The sequence below is a fragment of the Rhamphochromis longiceps genome, linkage group LG7, assembly GCF_057381845.1.
Source record: "Rhamphochromis longiceps isolate RC_006_pf linkage group LG7, R_longiceps_female_GT1.1, whole genome shotgun sequence".
Lineage (NCBI taxonomy): Eukaryota > Metazoa > Chordata > Actinopteri > Cichliformes > Cichlidae > Rhamphochromis > Rhamphochromis longiceps.
The window spans coordinates 10,672,224-10,687,660 of NC_140563.1; the positions used below are offsets into that span (position 1 = coordinate 10,672,224).

The window sequence follows — 15,437 nt, forward strand, 5'->3', positions numbered from 1 at the left end:
TCGCGCGATCGGAACCCTTATCATAAGGGGAGCTGCCAGTCTTTCTGTAGACGAGCTACTTATTCCCTTGACCCAGCTGGGGGAGCTACCCAGAGCTCCAAACCTAACCCACAAGAGTGGGGAGCTTCCAGTCGACGAGCTCCAAGCTACCAGCCGACGAGCTACTTTAAACCCACAGAAGTGGGGAGCTTCCAGTCGCGACGAGCTACTTTCGCTATTTTAAATTCCCTGAATTCAAAATACGATTTTACGCAAGATTGTGTCAGTGTGTCTGTATCTACCTGGTCAGTGTCGCCGGGTCTGGTCCACCTCGATCGGGCCCCACCACCGTGGGTCGCTTTCTAAGAACGTTGGCCAAGACTCGAATTTAACGCCCTTGGTCTTTGACCACACACCTAGTGTGTGGGCTGTCGACAGACGAGCAACGTGGACTGGTCACGGAGATGGGACACGATGGAGGCGCTCCGGCTCGAAGGACCAAGAAATGTTGGGGGAAAACTCTGTAAAAAACCCAGGAGAAATAAAGACACAATGAGACAAAGTTACTTTCTTTATCAAACGTGTACACGGGTGAGCTGCTAAGAACAACTCACACCATGCACAGTGGCTTGGTAATTTTTATAGGAAAGACAGTGAGAACAGGATAAGAAAATACAAAACAAATAAAATAAACAACTCCATATGTGGCGCTAGTCTCGTCAGCAGAGAGCTGGGAGAAGGCTGTGAGAGATAAAACAATCTAAAACAATATGTCCCAAAACAGTATGTCTTTGCTGAGAAAGTCTAAAAAGATAATTCTAAACTAATCTAACCATAGACAAAAGGGCATGCTTGCACATTTAAAAGAAGGTAAAGAAACATAGAAACATTTTTCCTGTAACAGGTAAAGAAAACCTGTGGAGACAGACAGAGATGGCAGAGGGTGGCACCAGAAAAATTTAGATTTTCTTATTTACAGTATACACTCCAGCATAAACACAACCAAAGAGCAGAGTCAAGCAACTGGCAAGGTTTATTTACAACAAGATTTCAACTTGTAAACTTCAATAGGAAATGAAAGCTTTACTGCTTGTAAAAACACAGTATTTAGCTATGTTAAAAACAGCACTAATGAGGCAGGCAGTGAGTTGCAGGTGCAGGAAGCAAGCCATGGGCAGAATCAGAGGTGATCGATCCAACAAAGAGTAAAGAGAAAAAGGTTGACAGAGAGACACAGAGAAAGAAAGCAGAATAAAACTCCAAGCCTGCATAAAATCCTAACTTACAATTAAAGACGCAGAAAAAAATTGTGATCTAAAGACTTTGTTTGATTTCCAGGGGTCCAGTCAGATTGTCCTTTTCACAATGGGTCCAACTGTACTGAAGATCGCTGTCAGACAAGAGCGTGTAATGTACGTGTTTGATATTCAGTCGCAACAAAATAATAATGAAAAACAATAAATGAACCTAAAGAAATCTGCTGGTCCTGTTTCCTGTTCATTGCTTATGTTATGTTTATTTTTCTTCATTTAAATAGGAGGATAACAGGCAGTGCCCTCAACAGCCGTGCGCTCCTCAAAACTGCCCAGGAGAGAATGTACCTGACTGTCAGAGAAGAACATGTAATGTGAGTATTTAATAATTAACCACAACAGATGATTTTCAAACACATTTAATGAGCTCAAACAACCTTTCTCACACTGTTTTCTGTTGATTCTTTCTCTCATTTTTGTTTCTCTTCATTTAAATAGGAGGATAACAGGCAGTGCCCTCAACAGCTGTGCCGTCCTCAAAACTGCCCACAGGAAAATGTACCTGACCGTCAGACACGAACGTGTGATGTGAGTATTTCATATTTTTCCATAAGAAATGGAAAAATGTTTAATAAGTTTGAAGAAGTCTTCTGCTCCTATTTTCCATTCCTTTTTTCTTATTTTTTCATTTTAATAGGAGGATAACAGGCAGTGTCCTCAACAGCGATGCCCTAATCAAGACTGCAGAGAGGAGAATGTACCTGACTGTCAGACAAGAACGTGTAATGTGAGTATTTAATAATTAACCACATGACAGTCAAAAACATTTAATGAATTTAAAGAACTTTTCTGGCACTGCTTTCAGTTCATTCTTTCAAAGAGCGATATAAAAGACCCCTGTGAGTATACGATCAAGGGAACAATTCATCCTGCGTAGGGTATGGTCACCAGGGCCCCGCCCTGAAGCCAGGCCCGGGGAGGGTGCCTGAAGGTGAGCGTCTGGTGGCCACTTGTGTGTTCTCAGAATCAAATCCCTGCTTTTTGCAGTTGATGCTTTTCTGTTGCCTTCATCGGGCGATGGCCTCCAGCTCGCACCGGAATGGTTCGCAGCAGTCAAGTGTGAAGCAATGAAAATGAGAATCAGCACCTCCAAATCTCAGGCCATGGTCCTCAGCTGGAAAAAGGGGAAGTGCCCACTCTGGTCAGGGACGAGTTCCTGCCCCAAGTGGAGGAGTTTCTTGAAGTCTTGTTCACGAGTGACGAGAGAAGGGAGCGGGAGATCTACAGACGGGTTGGTGTTGTGGCTACAGTGATGGGGATGTTGTACCGGTCCTTTCTTGGTGAAGAGAGGGCTGAGTGTAAACGTGAAGCTCTCCATTTACCGGTTGAACGAGATTCCAACCCTAACCTATGGTCACGAGCTGTGGGTAGTGACTGAAGGAACAGATTACGGACACAAGCGGCAGAAATGAGCTTCCTTTGAAGGGTGGCTGGCCTCTCCCTTAGAGATAATGCGCAAAAAGATGGATGGATGGATCTTTCTCTCATTTTACTTTCTTTTCATTTAAATAGGAGGATAACAGGCAGTGCCCTCAACAGCCAAGCCCTCCTCAAAACTGCCCACAGGAAAATGTACCTGACTGTCAGACACGAACATGTGATGTGAGTATTTCATTCTTTTCCATAATAAACAACAATCAAAAATATTTAATAAGGTTGAAGAAGTCTGCTGGTCCCATTTTCCATTAGTTTTTTTTATTTTTTTGTTTGTCTTCCTTTTAATAATAGGATAACAGGCAGTGCCCTCAACAGCCATGCCCTAATCAAGACTGCAGAGAGGAAAATGTAACTGGCTGTCAGACACGAACGTGTGATGTGAGTATTTCATATTTTTCCATAATAAATAACAATCAAAAATATTTAATAAGCTTGAAGAATTCTGCTGGTCCTATTTTCCATTCCTTTTTTCTCATTTTTTGTTTGTCTTCCTTTTAATAATAGGATAACAGGCAGTGCCCTCAACAGCCATGCCCTAATCAAGACTGCAGAGAGGAAAATGTACCTGGCTGTCAGACACAAACGTGCAATGTAAGTATTTGATGTTTACTTCATAATAAATGACAATCAAAAATATTAAATAAGCTTAAGAAGTCTTTTGGCCCTTTTTTCCATTCCTTTTCTCATTTTGTGTTTCTCTTAATTTGAATAGGAGGATAACAGGGAGTGCCCCCCTCAAGACTGCCCACAGGGGAATGTACCTGGAGGCTGTGCCCAGCAAATCACAGGTAAGTACAGAGAAGATAAAGCATACTAAACAATACATTTGAGAGGAACTAAACTTGCCTATTTGGCAAGGTACACATTCATTCATTTTATGCACACTGGTAACTCTGTCTGGCATTCATTGTATCATTTCTTTTTATTTCTTTTGGCTGGTCCCTTTAGGGGTCACCACAGCAGAGCATCTCCCTCCATCTCACCCTATCCCTTGCATCCTCTTCTGTCATACCAACCATCTGCATGTACCCCTTCACCACATCCATGCTTTTTACTGTATCACCCATGGTGCATAACTTGTAAGCCTACACTGGCATTTTTATAGCTATCCAAAATAATTCTGCGTTCCACTTTTTTACTATAACAAATAGCATGTGCTGTCCTAATCACATATACTCAAATTTCCAGTTGTCAATGTCACAAAAATTGACAGGACTCAACAAATATGAAAACAAATGGACCTTCTTGTTGGTTTCGGGTTGTTAGGAACTCTGTACTGAGAATCTTTCTTGCAGAAAGGTTTAGGGTGGATAAAAATCTGTTTAGATGTACAGATTAATATCTTCATACCTAGAAGCACAGGAATAGTACAATAATGTGATGTGTGTTTACAGGTTGCACCCATTCTGGTGTAAATTATAACAATGGAGACTCTTGGAGGTCGGTGGAGAGTCCTTGTGATATCTGCCAGTGTTTGGTGGGTCTGACAGCAACTACATGCTCAGGTTTTCATCTGGTCACTCACCTTCATCTCTAATAATGCTGTTCACTCTTCATCACAGGATGGTTATGTTCGCTGTGAGAGGGAGCAGTGTTACACTCCCTGTAGAAACCCTACTGCTCCTCCTCCAAATACCTGCTGTCCAGTCTGTGAAGGTGGGCTTAATTGCCTTGTGTAATAAGGTTTGTATATGTGTTAGACTGTAGAGGCATAATGTGTCTATTTGTGTGTCTTGTAGGCTGTGATGTGAATGGACATGAAGTCCCTAATGGAGCTGTGATCCCTGTTGGAGACCCCTGTGAAGAGTGTAGATGTGAGGTGTGTCTATAAGTTACAATTAAATTTGATTTTCGTGTGTGTAAATGAATTGAGGATCTTTTTTTTTTGTTCTTTCTCTCAAAGAATGGAAATATGGTGTGTTCACGCGTTCGCTGTTCTGCTCCATCTTGTAACAATCCAGTATATCATGCTGGGGAGTGTTGTCCACGGTAACAAGCCCGCCTACCACCATCATCCGTATCATATTTAAGCCTGTACAGTTTCACCTTTTTTGTTGTTTTTAAATATATTTAATCAATGTTTACGTGAACCTGTAGATGCGAGCAGTGTGAATATGAGTCCGAAGTGTATGTGAATGGAGAGAGGTTCACCTCAAAGAGAGACCCCTGCCTCCAATGCTACTGCTCTGTGAGTTTAAACTGACAAAGTCTGAATAAAAATGTATCAAAACTTACAGAGTAGCCATGATATTTGTGACAACTAAGGTTAAAAGAATAAGTGATACATATTCAATTTCTTCGCTAGGCAGGTCAAGTGTCATGTGAACACATGGCTGCATTATGTCCTACACCACAGTGTACTCATCCAGCTAAGCACAGAGGAGAATGTTGTGCCTCATGCAATGGTCAGTGTCAAAATATGCATCTAGTTCCCTCTACATTTCAACTTTCACAGAAACAACCAATCAGCTATCTGTGTTTGTTCCTCCAGAGTGTGAGTATGAACAGAGGGTGTATGCTGATGGGGAAATTTTCAGCCCTTCTGGGGGTGGACCCTGCCTGCAGTGCAGGTGTAAGGCAAGTTTATGCAATATACACCCAAAGAAAGTGTGTGTCTAGTGCAAAAATCTCTTTGTTTTTTCACTCAAGAGGAGGCATTATTCTTCATTTGTTTCATGCATTTTTCTTTTCTAGATCATAGCACTTTTTATGCCCATTAATATCTTTGACATTTCTTTTGTTGCTTCTCTGGTTTAGAGTGGAAATGTAATTTGCAACGAAGAAAAGTGCCCTCCTGTCCGCTGCTCCAATCCAATTAGACACCCACATCTTTGTTGTCCAGTCTGCAAAAGTAACTTCTGACTCATACACATTTAGAGTGCAGGTTCATACGAGTGAGTGTCCTGTATGAAAACCTTCTTTTCTCATTGCAGCATGTGAACTGGATGGAGTGGAATATGATGAGGGGTCCAACTGGCAGCCTGAGGGTCCTTGTTCCAGCTGTACCTGTGCAAATGGAGAGGCCTTATGCACACGCACACAGTGTGCTGCCAACAACTGTCTGCATCCCACCAGGATTACTGGTAAGACTGTGACCCTAACTCTTATAAATGCTATATTTATTACACATTAATTGAAATATGTCTTTTTTGTTTTGTTTTAATTTTGATGATTAGGCCGTGTGTCTGGTGAAAATCAGGCATCTATATATCAAACTATGATCAGTCAAGCCAGCCTACTCGGCAAAGGCTTACTCTCCTTGAGGAGTGTGGACATTTTCAAGTCAGCAGGCTTCCCCATGAGTGTGGTTGTGTCTGCTGAACTTTGTGAAATGAATGTGTAAAATATTACGTTTATGTTTCTTAATTAAATTATGGAAAAAATGAACTTTTTCACAAATTCCACATTTTTTGAGATACTTTAACAAACTGAATACTCTGTCTCGTTTTTTAGGCTCCTGTTGTTCAGTCTGTGACAGCTGCACTTATAACCAACGTGTCTATAGCAATGGTCAGAGTTTCGCGACCCCTGACCAACCTTGCCACACCTGCACTTGTCTGGTAAGAATCCATTCATTAACACATTCCCTATCACTTTTTATCTTTGCACCTGCTAACATCTTCTCCTTTCATCTTATGCTCAGCATGGCACTGTTCAGTGTGAGAGACAATCTTGTCCTCAGCTTAACTGCAGGGACTCCTACACCCCACCTGGAGACTGTTGCCCCAGATGTCGAGGTACCTAAAACTCAGACTGTGATTCTTATCATAGGTAAACGTGATCTATTCTGAGTGAGGTGACTGTAATGTGTGTGTTTGTTCTTGTCAGACTGCTCCTATGAAAACCGTGTGTTTTTGAATGGAGATGTTTTTCCCAACCCCGTGAGTGTGTGTGAGGAGTGCACATGTGCGAGTGGAAGGATTGACTGCCATCAGGCACAATGTTCTGAGCCTCGCTGTAATGCACCGATGCCTGGGCAGTGCTGCCAGAACAACTGCAATGGTGAGAAAGTTTACATTTGCTGTAAGGAAAATAAACAACTCTGAGAAATTAGGATCTCATAATTACAACATTGCTTGTTTTACTGCTGCAGGCTGCAGCTATGTAGGGAAAGAATATTCCAATGGACAACAATTTCCCCATCCTACTGACTCATGCAGGACATGCAGCTGCACTGTAAGAATAATGAGTACAACACCTAATTCAATAACATGTTGCCTTCTTAAAGCAGGTTTTCATTTCTGTTTGTGTTTGTCATAGAATGGAAATGTCCAGTGTCTGATGAAGAGGTGTCCACCACTGACCTGCTCTAACCCTCATGTGATACAAGGAGAGTGCTGTCCCCAGTGTCCTGGTAAGGATATGCAAGAACAGAGTCCTTCTGGGGCGCTTGTTTGAAAAGTTATTTTAAAGCATTAGCTAAATGAATTTCCAGTGCAACAGTAAAATTGCATGAGAGAATCACCAGCCAAATATGCCACAAAATAGAGTTTTAAAAAGCCTTTTTTCGCTGTTATACAAGCCATTTTTGCTCTTGCAGAATTCTCTTTATCTTTTTTGATGACTTAAAATATCTAGAAAAAGTAGTACAAAGCACAGTTACCCCCCTCAAATAAAAAAATTCACAAATCTACTTTGAACCAAGAAAAAGGCACTCTTCGTCACTCCACAATTCAAAAGTTTACACTAGTAATGTAAACTACATCTAGTAATAGTTTTTTTGAGTGAAGACAAAGGTAGGGGAGTGGGGGAAGGCATATACAGAAGCAGCAAAAGAGGGGGAAAGGTAGGAGTTTGGAGATGAGAGTAGGGACTCTAAATGTAGGAATTATGATTGGTAAAGGAAGAAAGGTGGCTGATGTGATGGAGAAAAAGGACGCTAGATAGGAAGGCTGTGTGCACAAAAGCAAGGAGCATCGGAGGTGGATTTAAACTGTTCTACCATGGTGACAATAAGGAGCCAAATGGAGGGGGGATAATCTCAAAGGAAGAGAGATTGAACAGACTTACATGGACACGTAGATATTGACAACCGAGGCAGTGAGGTGCTGGATAGGTATGTGATAAGCAGAGAAATGTGGAAGGAAAGATGGCAGTTGGCTTTGCAAAAAGGATGAAAATTTTTGGGAAAGCATATTTCAAGAAGGGAGAAGAACAGGGTAGGATAGGGTAAGATAGGAAAGAGTGGAGACAGGCGGACTACATCTTGTGCAGAGGGTGCAATCTGAAAGAGGTTGGAGACTGCAAGTGGAGAATGTAGCTAAGCAGCTTCATTAGGTAGTCTGTAGGATGAATTTGGAAATCAAGAACAGAAAGCAAGTGAAGGCAGAGGCAAGGATTAAATAATGGGAGTTGAAAAAGAGTGCAGAGTTCAGGAAGGAGTTGAGGCAGGCTCTGGGTCGTAGGAAAGAATTAGCAGATGACCGGGAAATTAAAACTTAGGTGGTGAGGGAAACGGCCAAGAGTGGAGATGCTATGATTTTTGTTGGGAGTAACCAGGATGGACAGGATTAGAAATATTAGGAACAGCTTAGGTTGAGGTTAGAGGCAACGCTAGGGAGGCGAACTTGAAATGGGCTGGACATGTGCAGAGGAAAGAGAGTGGATGTAAGGGGTAAATGGTTTTGAATATGGAGTTGCCAGGCAGAAGGAAAAGAGGAAGACCACAGAGGAGTGTCATGGATGTAGCGAAGGAGGACATGGAGAAAGTTGGTGTGACTGAAGAGGATGCTAGAGATTGGGTGAAATGGAGGCAGACAATCTGCTGTGACGATGGAGGAGGAAGAGGAATAATAGCAGTTTCAGGACTACACTGCAAATAGGAACTGGTCAAATACTGTGTTTGTATGCTTTACATACATATATAATGAGAGAATAGTATAATATAATTTAAATATAAATACAAAAATGATTTGGTGATGGCAAAATATAAGTTATACCAACGACTATGAAGCTGACTCCTGAAAGTTTTTATGGTAAATAATTTCACAGTTTTTGTTTTCTTCAGCTCCTCAGTCAGACTGTGTGTATGAACAAAGCTCCTACAGTCACTTGGAGCATTTCAGCGACCCCAATAACGACTGTCGATCATGTGCCTGCACCAACGGGACAGTTCGCTGTAAACGAAAGCGCTGCCCGTTCGCTCACTGTTCTCACCCCATCAAACAAGACTGCTGTCGGAGCTGCGAAGGTACAAGTTGTCATGTCCTTAATTAAAGATCAGAACACTACTGATATTTGATGCAGTTGTTTATTGCGTCTTTATTATCAATTATTTTTCTCTCTCTCTCTTTTTCTCAGGCTGCTTATATGAAGATCAACAGCGAGTTAATGGGGAGATGTGGGATAACCCATCAGAGCCATGTGTTGAGTGTGCTTGCCGTGACGGCTCTGTCCAGTGTCAGAGGAAACGCTGTCCTCCCTCCAACTGTAAACACCCAGTCCAGAGAGATTGCTGCATGTCCTGTGATGGTGAGAACCTGAGCCAATGCACCAATCACTGGCCTCAGTTAAAGTCATTTAAAAATGATCTTTTTTTGCATGTATTAAACTGTAAATTTCTTCTTGCAGGCTGCATGTATAATGGTAGAGAATATCTTGACGGCACTGAGTTTCATGATGGCAGCGACCCCTGTGTTGTCTGTCACTGTTACGGAGGCGATGTCACGTGCTCCAGGATACCCTGTGATGAAAAGTGCAGTCACCCTTACAAACCACCAAGACAATGCTGTGGAGAATGTGACCGTATGAACGCTTAATAAACTAACTGTGCCCACACTGATATTTTCCCCCAATTTTTACAATTTGACCAACTAAACACATCTTTATTTGACAGGCTGTTCCTATAATGGCGCAGTCCTCATCAATGGACAGTCCATTCCTGACCCAGGAAACCCTTGCTATGAATGTATTTGCCAGGTAGTATCAGCACACCCACACAGACATTCCTATTAGCTTTAGACACCATGTCATGCTTATTTCTCTTACAGAGAGGCTCGGTGCAATGTAGGAGGAAGCGGTGTCCTGAAGCCCTTTGTCCTAATCCAGTCGCTGATGCTTGTGGTTGCCCAGTTTGTGGAGGTATCAGCGATCAACACATCGCAGCTCATGTTAAGTAGAATAAGTAGGTAACTGATGCTTTATTGTGTATGCAGGTTGTCGTTTTGAAGGTCTGACTTATGCTGATGGACAGATTCTCCTTGAACAAGAAAAAGCGTGCGAGGACTGCAGATGTTCAGTGAGCGAGAGCAACGCATTATTTAAACCGCTTATTAAGTTCACCATCATGGCATCATGTTTTATTTTTGTTTGGGTTTTGGTTGTTTTTTTTAGAGAGGAGAGGTAGTGTGTGAGCAAAGAAAATGCCCTGCTGTGTCATGCCCACATCCAACTCTCAACAGCTGCGCATGTGAAGTGTGTGATGGATGTAACTTCTATGGACGCGACTGTTTGAGTGGGGAGCAATTTGCACACCCTACAGATAGCTGTCAGCGCTGCTCCTGTCAGGTACTGCCATGCATCATTTTCAGCTCTATCAACTGTGACATTCAGTATACACAGAAAAATCAGAAATCAGAAACTTTAGAGATTACAGGCTTATATTAAGAACCAAACCTGCAAATATCTGTCATTTCAGATTATGTATGCTCGGAAAGTTTATAGCTTGCTTTTTCACAGAAGATGGCAGATGTTATTTGATATGCACCAGTTGCAAATGATTCCCTAGTTCCAACTGAGCATTGTTCAAATGCCACAACCAACCCGAGTATTGTTTCTGCCCATGTCTATCACTTTATGACCACAGAGCACCATACTGCTGCATTGAGCAGGATAACGCACAAAGCTCAGATCATCTTAAACTGGTTTGTTGAGCGTGACAATAAGTTCACTGTAGTCACATAGCCTCCAGAGTCACCAGAGCTGTAAAGAAACATTTGAGGACTTAAAAGAAGCAAGCTACAAATGTTTTGTAACCACGTGTAAACCATTTAAACAGTATATGTTACTTAAGGAAGATACATTTAGCTAACAATTTGTTTAATAGCACAACCCTAACCCCATCAGCACATTACAATTTGGTGAATTTTTCTTTTATTTTGAAAAACTGCCAGGAAATGTTTTCACTCCCTGTTGTTTTAATATTTGTTAGTTTGTTTAAAAAATATTATTACAGTTTCCCTCATGAGGCTTTGATGGATATTTTATTTTTATATATATTTATTTTATTATATCTAAAAAGACTTTGGTTTAACTACTTTCAAAAGGTTATGTGTTTTTATTGTAAAAAAAAGTCTTGTCTCTAACATATGTATCTATCCACAATTCAAAAAGACTAAATCTAACACTGAAACTAATAAAAACATAACTAAAATTAAATATTTTCAAACAATAAAAACTAAACCGAAACAAAAAACTGAATTAAAACTGAAGTAAAAACAAAAAGTCAAAATGAAATAAAATTAAAAACTCATTTAAAACTATAATAACTCTTCATATTAGAAGTGACTTTTTACCAGGCATTAATTTGCACTTGCTTTTTTGTGTGTGTTTGTATGTGTGTTGTGTAGAATGGTGGTGTGGTATGTGAGCAGGAATCTTGTCCAAGCATTACCTGTAGCAATCCAGTGACACGTCCTGGGGAATGCTGCCCCATCTGTGACTGCTGTTTCTATGAGGATGCTGTTTATTCTAACGGCGAAAGCTTCAGGCCCCCATCAAACCAATGCCAGAGCTGCACCTGTGTCGCGGGCACTGTTGAATGTGTGTCCGACGGCTGCCAACAAGCACCCTGCGCTCAACACGTTTCCATGTCAGAGCCGTGCTCAGGTACATCCTGAAACGATAAACACACAGCCAACAATTCATTATAAAGAAAGCTAGGATCCCGTATGTATTCACTTTTTAAATATAACAAGGGCTTCACAGAAAATTAACCTGCATTAGTATGTAATCTTTACTGTTTTCACACTGTTAAACAGAAATGTCACAGAAGTACAAAGAGTATAAATCCCATTTTGAATTCAAGCACCTGATCACAAAAATTACACATCTCAACAACTTGGAACACGTTATTTTCACCTTTTATGGACTAATTTGGAAATCTGCTTCCTTTGGACGAAGACTATTAAGACGCTCACTAACTTGAGACGCTGAATCACTGACCTTTATCATTTTGTTCCTGGTTACAACCCCTGTAACAAGAAGTCAGTTGTCTACCCAGACCCCTTGACCCTGTCACCACTTTATTTTGTCATAATAAGTCTTTGTTTAGTCCTTGATCTTGTCACCCAGTTGTTGTCTTCCAGACCCTCCACCTTATATGTTTTGTCACTGTTTAACACTTGCATGTAAACCATACCCAGCCCATACTCTTGTTCACCAGTATAAATGTTGTGTTTTGTCAGTGGGTCAGGGTTGGATTACCTTCCCAGACCCACTCTCTGAATTGGTACCAGAATACTCAATAAACATACCACCACAGCAAACTTTCAACAGTTTGGTCCCGTGATCCATTTGGTAATACGTTTAGTTGGAGACTGTTACTAAGTGGTCAGTGATCCTTTTGAAAACACAGTTATTGTTCCTGTGTGCTGTCTAAGGTCTGTGGAACTGCATGGCCTTAGGATTTGACTAAATTGCTTAAGGTTTTGACATTTTAGTTACCAGAGGACTGAAGAACAGAAAAATTTTTTTTAAATGCATCTGAGAGTTTTAAAAGTTTGAAAAGAAAAAAGAAACTAAGAAAAATTAAATGACATATGGGTTCATAGTGGGAGTAGGAGTACATCAGGAATGTGCTTTGAGCCAATTCTCGTTTGCAATGCTGATGGACAGTCTGACAGAGAAAGACAGACTGGAGTCTTTGTGGACTTTATATTTCTAGACAATATTGTGATCTATAGTGAGAGTGGTTTAGAGTCAGTGGCACTATTAAAAAAAACGAAAAAAAAGACAAGAGACGGAGTTCAAGGTGGCAGAGTTAAGATGCTAAGATTCTGATTAGGAGTGACCAGAATTGACAGGATATGAAATGAATATATTAGAGGCTCAGCTGAGGTTGAGCATTTTGGAAAGGTTAGAGAGGCAAGGCTGAGATGATTTGGACATGTGCAGAGGAGGGATGGTGTGTATGTTTGGCAAAGGATGTTTAGGATGGAGTTGCCAGGCTGCCAGGAAAAGAGGAAGGCCACAGAGAAGATTCATGTAGTGAACGAGGACATGCCGAGAGTTGGCGTGGCAGAAAAAGATGCTGGGGATAGGGTGAAATAGAGGCTGATAAACCGCTGTGGTGACCCATAATGACAGCAGGTGAAAGAAGAAGAAGTTAGAGATTATTGGGAAAACATCATAACAATTTGTGTTTTTCTTTGTTGTGACGTCATTGCATGTTTTCTTTTGTTTGTCAGAACTTGTCTGTTTCTTTTGTGAAATGTCGTTTGATGTTTTCTTTTCCCCCCTTCAAAGTTCTACAAGAAAAACCAAAGAACATATTAATGTGATTCTGCTGGGATGAAAGGAGCCTTTAGGAGAAGTTAGTGGAGCATTCTTAATGCTGAGAATGAGTGTGAGGTTGAAAGCGAAAGAAATTCATTTAAAAAAATGTGGGCCCCAAACATCAATCAGTGAGATTAACAGGTCTCTTCAGCACATGGGCTCTACTTACTCATCACTATCGGTACCACAATATAAGGCAATGCAGACAGTGAAAAATGTGGTGCAAGACTCAAAGCCTACATGTGGCTGAAGAACAAGCTGAAAATATAGATACCTAACAGAGGAAGTTCCAGGTGTACTGTATGACCTTCTACTGGTCAATGAAGAAAGAGGTCATGACCATCATCCAGCACATATCACCACCTTGCACCATTCCCTGGCAGCTGCAGTGTGTGTGTTTTCGTCCCAATGATGGCTTTGCCTGCAGTATAATTTCACAAACCCGGATGATTTCAATTACAGCCAACATCAGGTGAAGGCTCAGCTGATACCCTTCTGTGCATTCTATTGGCCATATCTCATATGGGATATGCTACTTAAGCTGCTTCAGCCTGCAACAGCTACTGTTACCCCACAAGCTCCTTTACACACCCACATTTTCCATTTTGTGCTTTTAATGCTATTTCTGACTTAATTCAATGCTTATTGTCACCGATAACCTGCTCTGTTCTGTCAGGACTCCTGATCGTGCTCTCCCTGCCTTTACCCTTTTCATGCAGAATGATGGGGAGGCTCAAAACCCTTGTGTCCAATTTTAAATTACTGTAGTTGAGAGAGAAGTAATATAAGTAATTCTGACAGAACTAATAATATATCCTACACTACAACTTTACACAGTTTTTTCTTCCACACTCAATCTTCTACCTTTTTGTCAGTTTTTAACATTTATGTTTAAACCATGGCCCACTCACAGTCGCTTGTTCATCAGTCTTAATGCCATATTTTGTCGGCTTACCTTCCCAGGCCTGCACTCTGGGTTGGTAATCCCACCCTGTACTGTAATATACACAACATTAGAACAAACTCTGACTGACTTCTCCAACATTTTCTTTCTCTGCTACTCTTGGTCATGTGACTCAGTATGTATGCTGAATGGACAGGAGTTCAGTGATGGGCAGACGTGGACCCTGAGTTCAAACCACTGCTCCACCTGCATCTGTAAGGTCTGACTTTATAAATCTTGTTTGCAGATATAGATTTTATTCTTCTCCATATTTCCTTTCTTGTATTGAAGTGCTGATCTGTGATATTCTCACAGGCAGGAGAGGTGCATTGTGCAGTTCCTGAGTGTCCTAAGCTTGCTTGTGTGCATCAGGTGACTGATCCAGGAGCCTGCTGTCCTCGTTGTAGAGGTAAATAAACTAATGGAAGCTCTGATCACAGGTGGAATAGTTTGTCAGTGACTCACTTTTCCTTCTCAGGTTGTGTTTATGCGGGAGAGGAGCATACAGAGGGCAGCAGCTGGTTTGCAGACTCAACTCCATGTATGACATGTATGTGCGTGGATGGTGTGACCACCTGCTCTGAAGTACACTGTCTGTCTCCATGTGTTAACTTCATCAGTGTGCCTGGGGAGTGCTGCCCAATGTGTGCTGGTAAGCATATTTGCCTTACATTTTCTTATTTCTGTTTCTCTGCAGTCTCTCCCAGTAGTGAAACCCATACGTAGCCATACAGTAGTGAAAGCCATACATTTAATATAAAATATATGTGTTCATATTCTTTTATTGTCACAATCTGTCATTATTTTTTGAGCAGACTGTGTATTTGAGGGCAAAGTATATGGACCAGGGGACAGTTTCCATCCAGCCAATGACCCCTGTCAGATCTGCACATGTGAGGTATGAAACAAATAAAAATCATCTCTGTATTGGATCATGAAATTTTGGTTTAGGTTATTTTTTTATTATAACTTATTGGCTATACTAAATCTGTGTTTAAAACAGGGAATTCACAGTCTTACAGTTTCATTACTCAGATTGATAGTGAGATTCTAGATATGCCATTACTGTACTGACACAAATGACAAGATATTATCTCATGTGTGTTATAAAAATGGTATGAAAATATCATGTGACAACCTTAGAATAAACGTTTTTACAGTTCTCAGATCTGATCCTTGTGTTGTGGAATGCTTTTTCAATACTGTTTCCCAGTTTTCCTGTCTTTGTGTGTCTCTGTGCTTAGTTATCTTCTAGATTTCCTGTTTCACTT

General features: G+C 41.0%; 1 protein-coding gene across 9 annotated transcripts in view; it reads left to right on the forward strand.

The window, feature by feature from the left end:
* kcp (kielin cysteine rich BMP regulator) overlaps positions 1-15,437 on the forward strand; it is a 39,317-nt gene that overhangs the window by 12,694 nt on the left and 11,186 nt on the right. For 4 of the 9 annotated variants that reach the window (XM_085412092.1, XM_085412093.1, XM_085412088.1 and 1 more), the window contains exons 7-40: positions 1,318-1,391; positions 1,517-1,606; positions 1,731-1,820; positions 1,930-2,019; positions 2,805-2,894; positions 3,021-3,107; positions 3,234-3,320; positions 3,442-3,517; positions 4,124-4,206; positions 4,292-4,385; positions 4,469-4,548; positions 4,633-4,718; positions 4,827-4,917; positions 5,035-5,134; positions 5,221-5,306; positions 5,487-5,580; positions 5,663-5,812; positions 6,183-6,289; positions 6,373-6,466; positions 6,558-6,731; positions 6,823-6,905; positions 6,990-7,083; positions 8,737-8,919; positions 9,030-9,200; positions 9,300-9,473; positions 9,565-9,647; positions 9,719-9,809; positions 9,884-9,966; positions 10,062-10,235; positions 11,297-11,555; positions 14,304-14,386; positions 14,482-14,575; positions 14,645-14,818; positions 14,982-15,064. In XM_085412092.1, coding sequence (XP_085268218.1) covers positions 1,318-1,391; positions 1,517-1,606; positions 1,731-1,820; positions 1,930-2,019; positions 2,805-2,894; positions 3,021-3,107; positions 3,234-3,320; positions 3,442-3,517; positions 4,124-4,206; positions 4,292-4,385; positions 4,469-4,548; positions 4,633-4,718; positions 4,827-4,917; positions 5,035-5,134; positions 5,221-5,306; positions 5,487-5,580; positions 5,663-5,812; positions 6,183-6,289; positions 6,373-6,466; positions 6,558-6,731; positions 6,823-6,905; positions 6,990-7,083; positions 8,737-8,919; positions 9,030-9,200; positions 9,300-9,473; positions 9,565-9,647; positions 9,719-9,809; positions 9,884-9,966; positions 10,062-10,235; positions 11,297-11,555; positions 14,304-14,386; positions 14,482-14,575; positions 14,645-14,818; positions 14,982-15,064 — 3,752 coding nt within the window. The remainder of the gene's footprint in view (positions 1-1,317; positions 1,392-1,516; positions 1,607-1,730; positions 1,821-1,929; positions 2,020-2,804; positions 2,895-3,020; positions 3,108-3,233; positions 3,321-3,441; positions 3,518-4,123; positions 4,207-4,291; positions 4,386-4,468; positions 4,549-4,632; positions 4,719-4,826; positions 4,918-5,034; positions 5,135-5,220; positions 5,307-5,486; positions 5,581-5,662; positions 5,813-6,182; positions 6,290-6,372; positions 6,467-6,557; positions 6,732-6,822; positions 6,906-6,989; positions 7,084-8,736; positions 8,920-9,029; positions 9,201-9,299; positions 9,474-9,564; positions 9,648-9,718; positions 9,810-9,883; positions 9,967-10,061; positions 10,236-11,296; positions 11,556-14,303; positions 14,387-14,481; positions 14,576-14,644; positions 14,819-14,981; positions 15,065-15,437) is intronic. The other 5 variants (XM_085412089.1, XM_085412095.1, XM_085412094.1 and 2 more) reach the window with 5 other exon arrangements.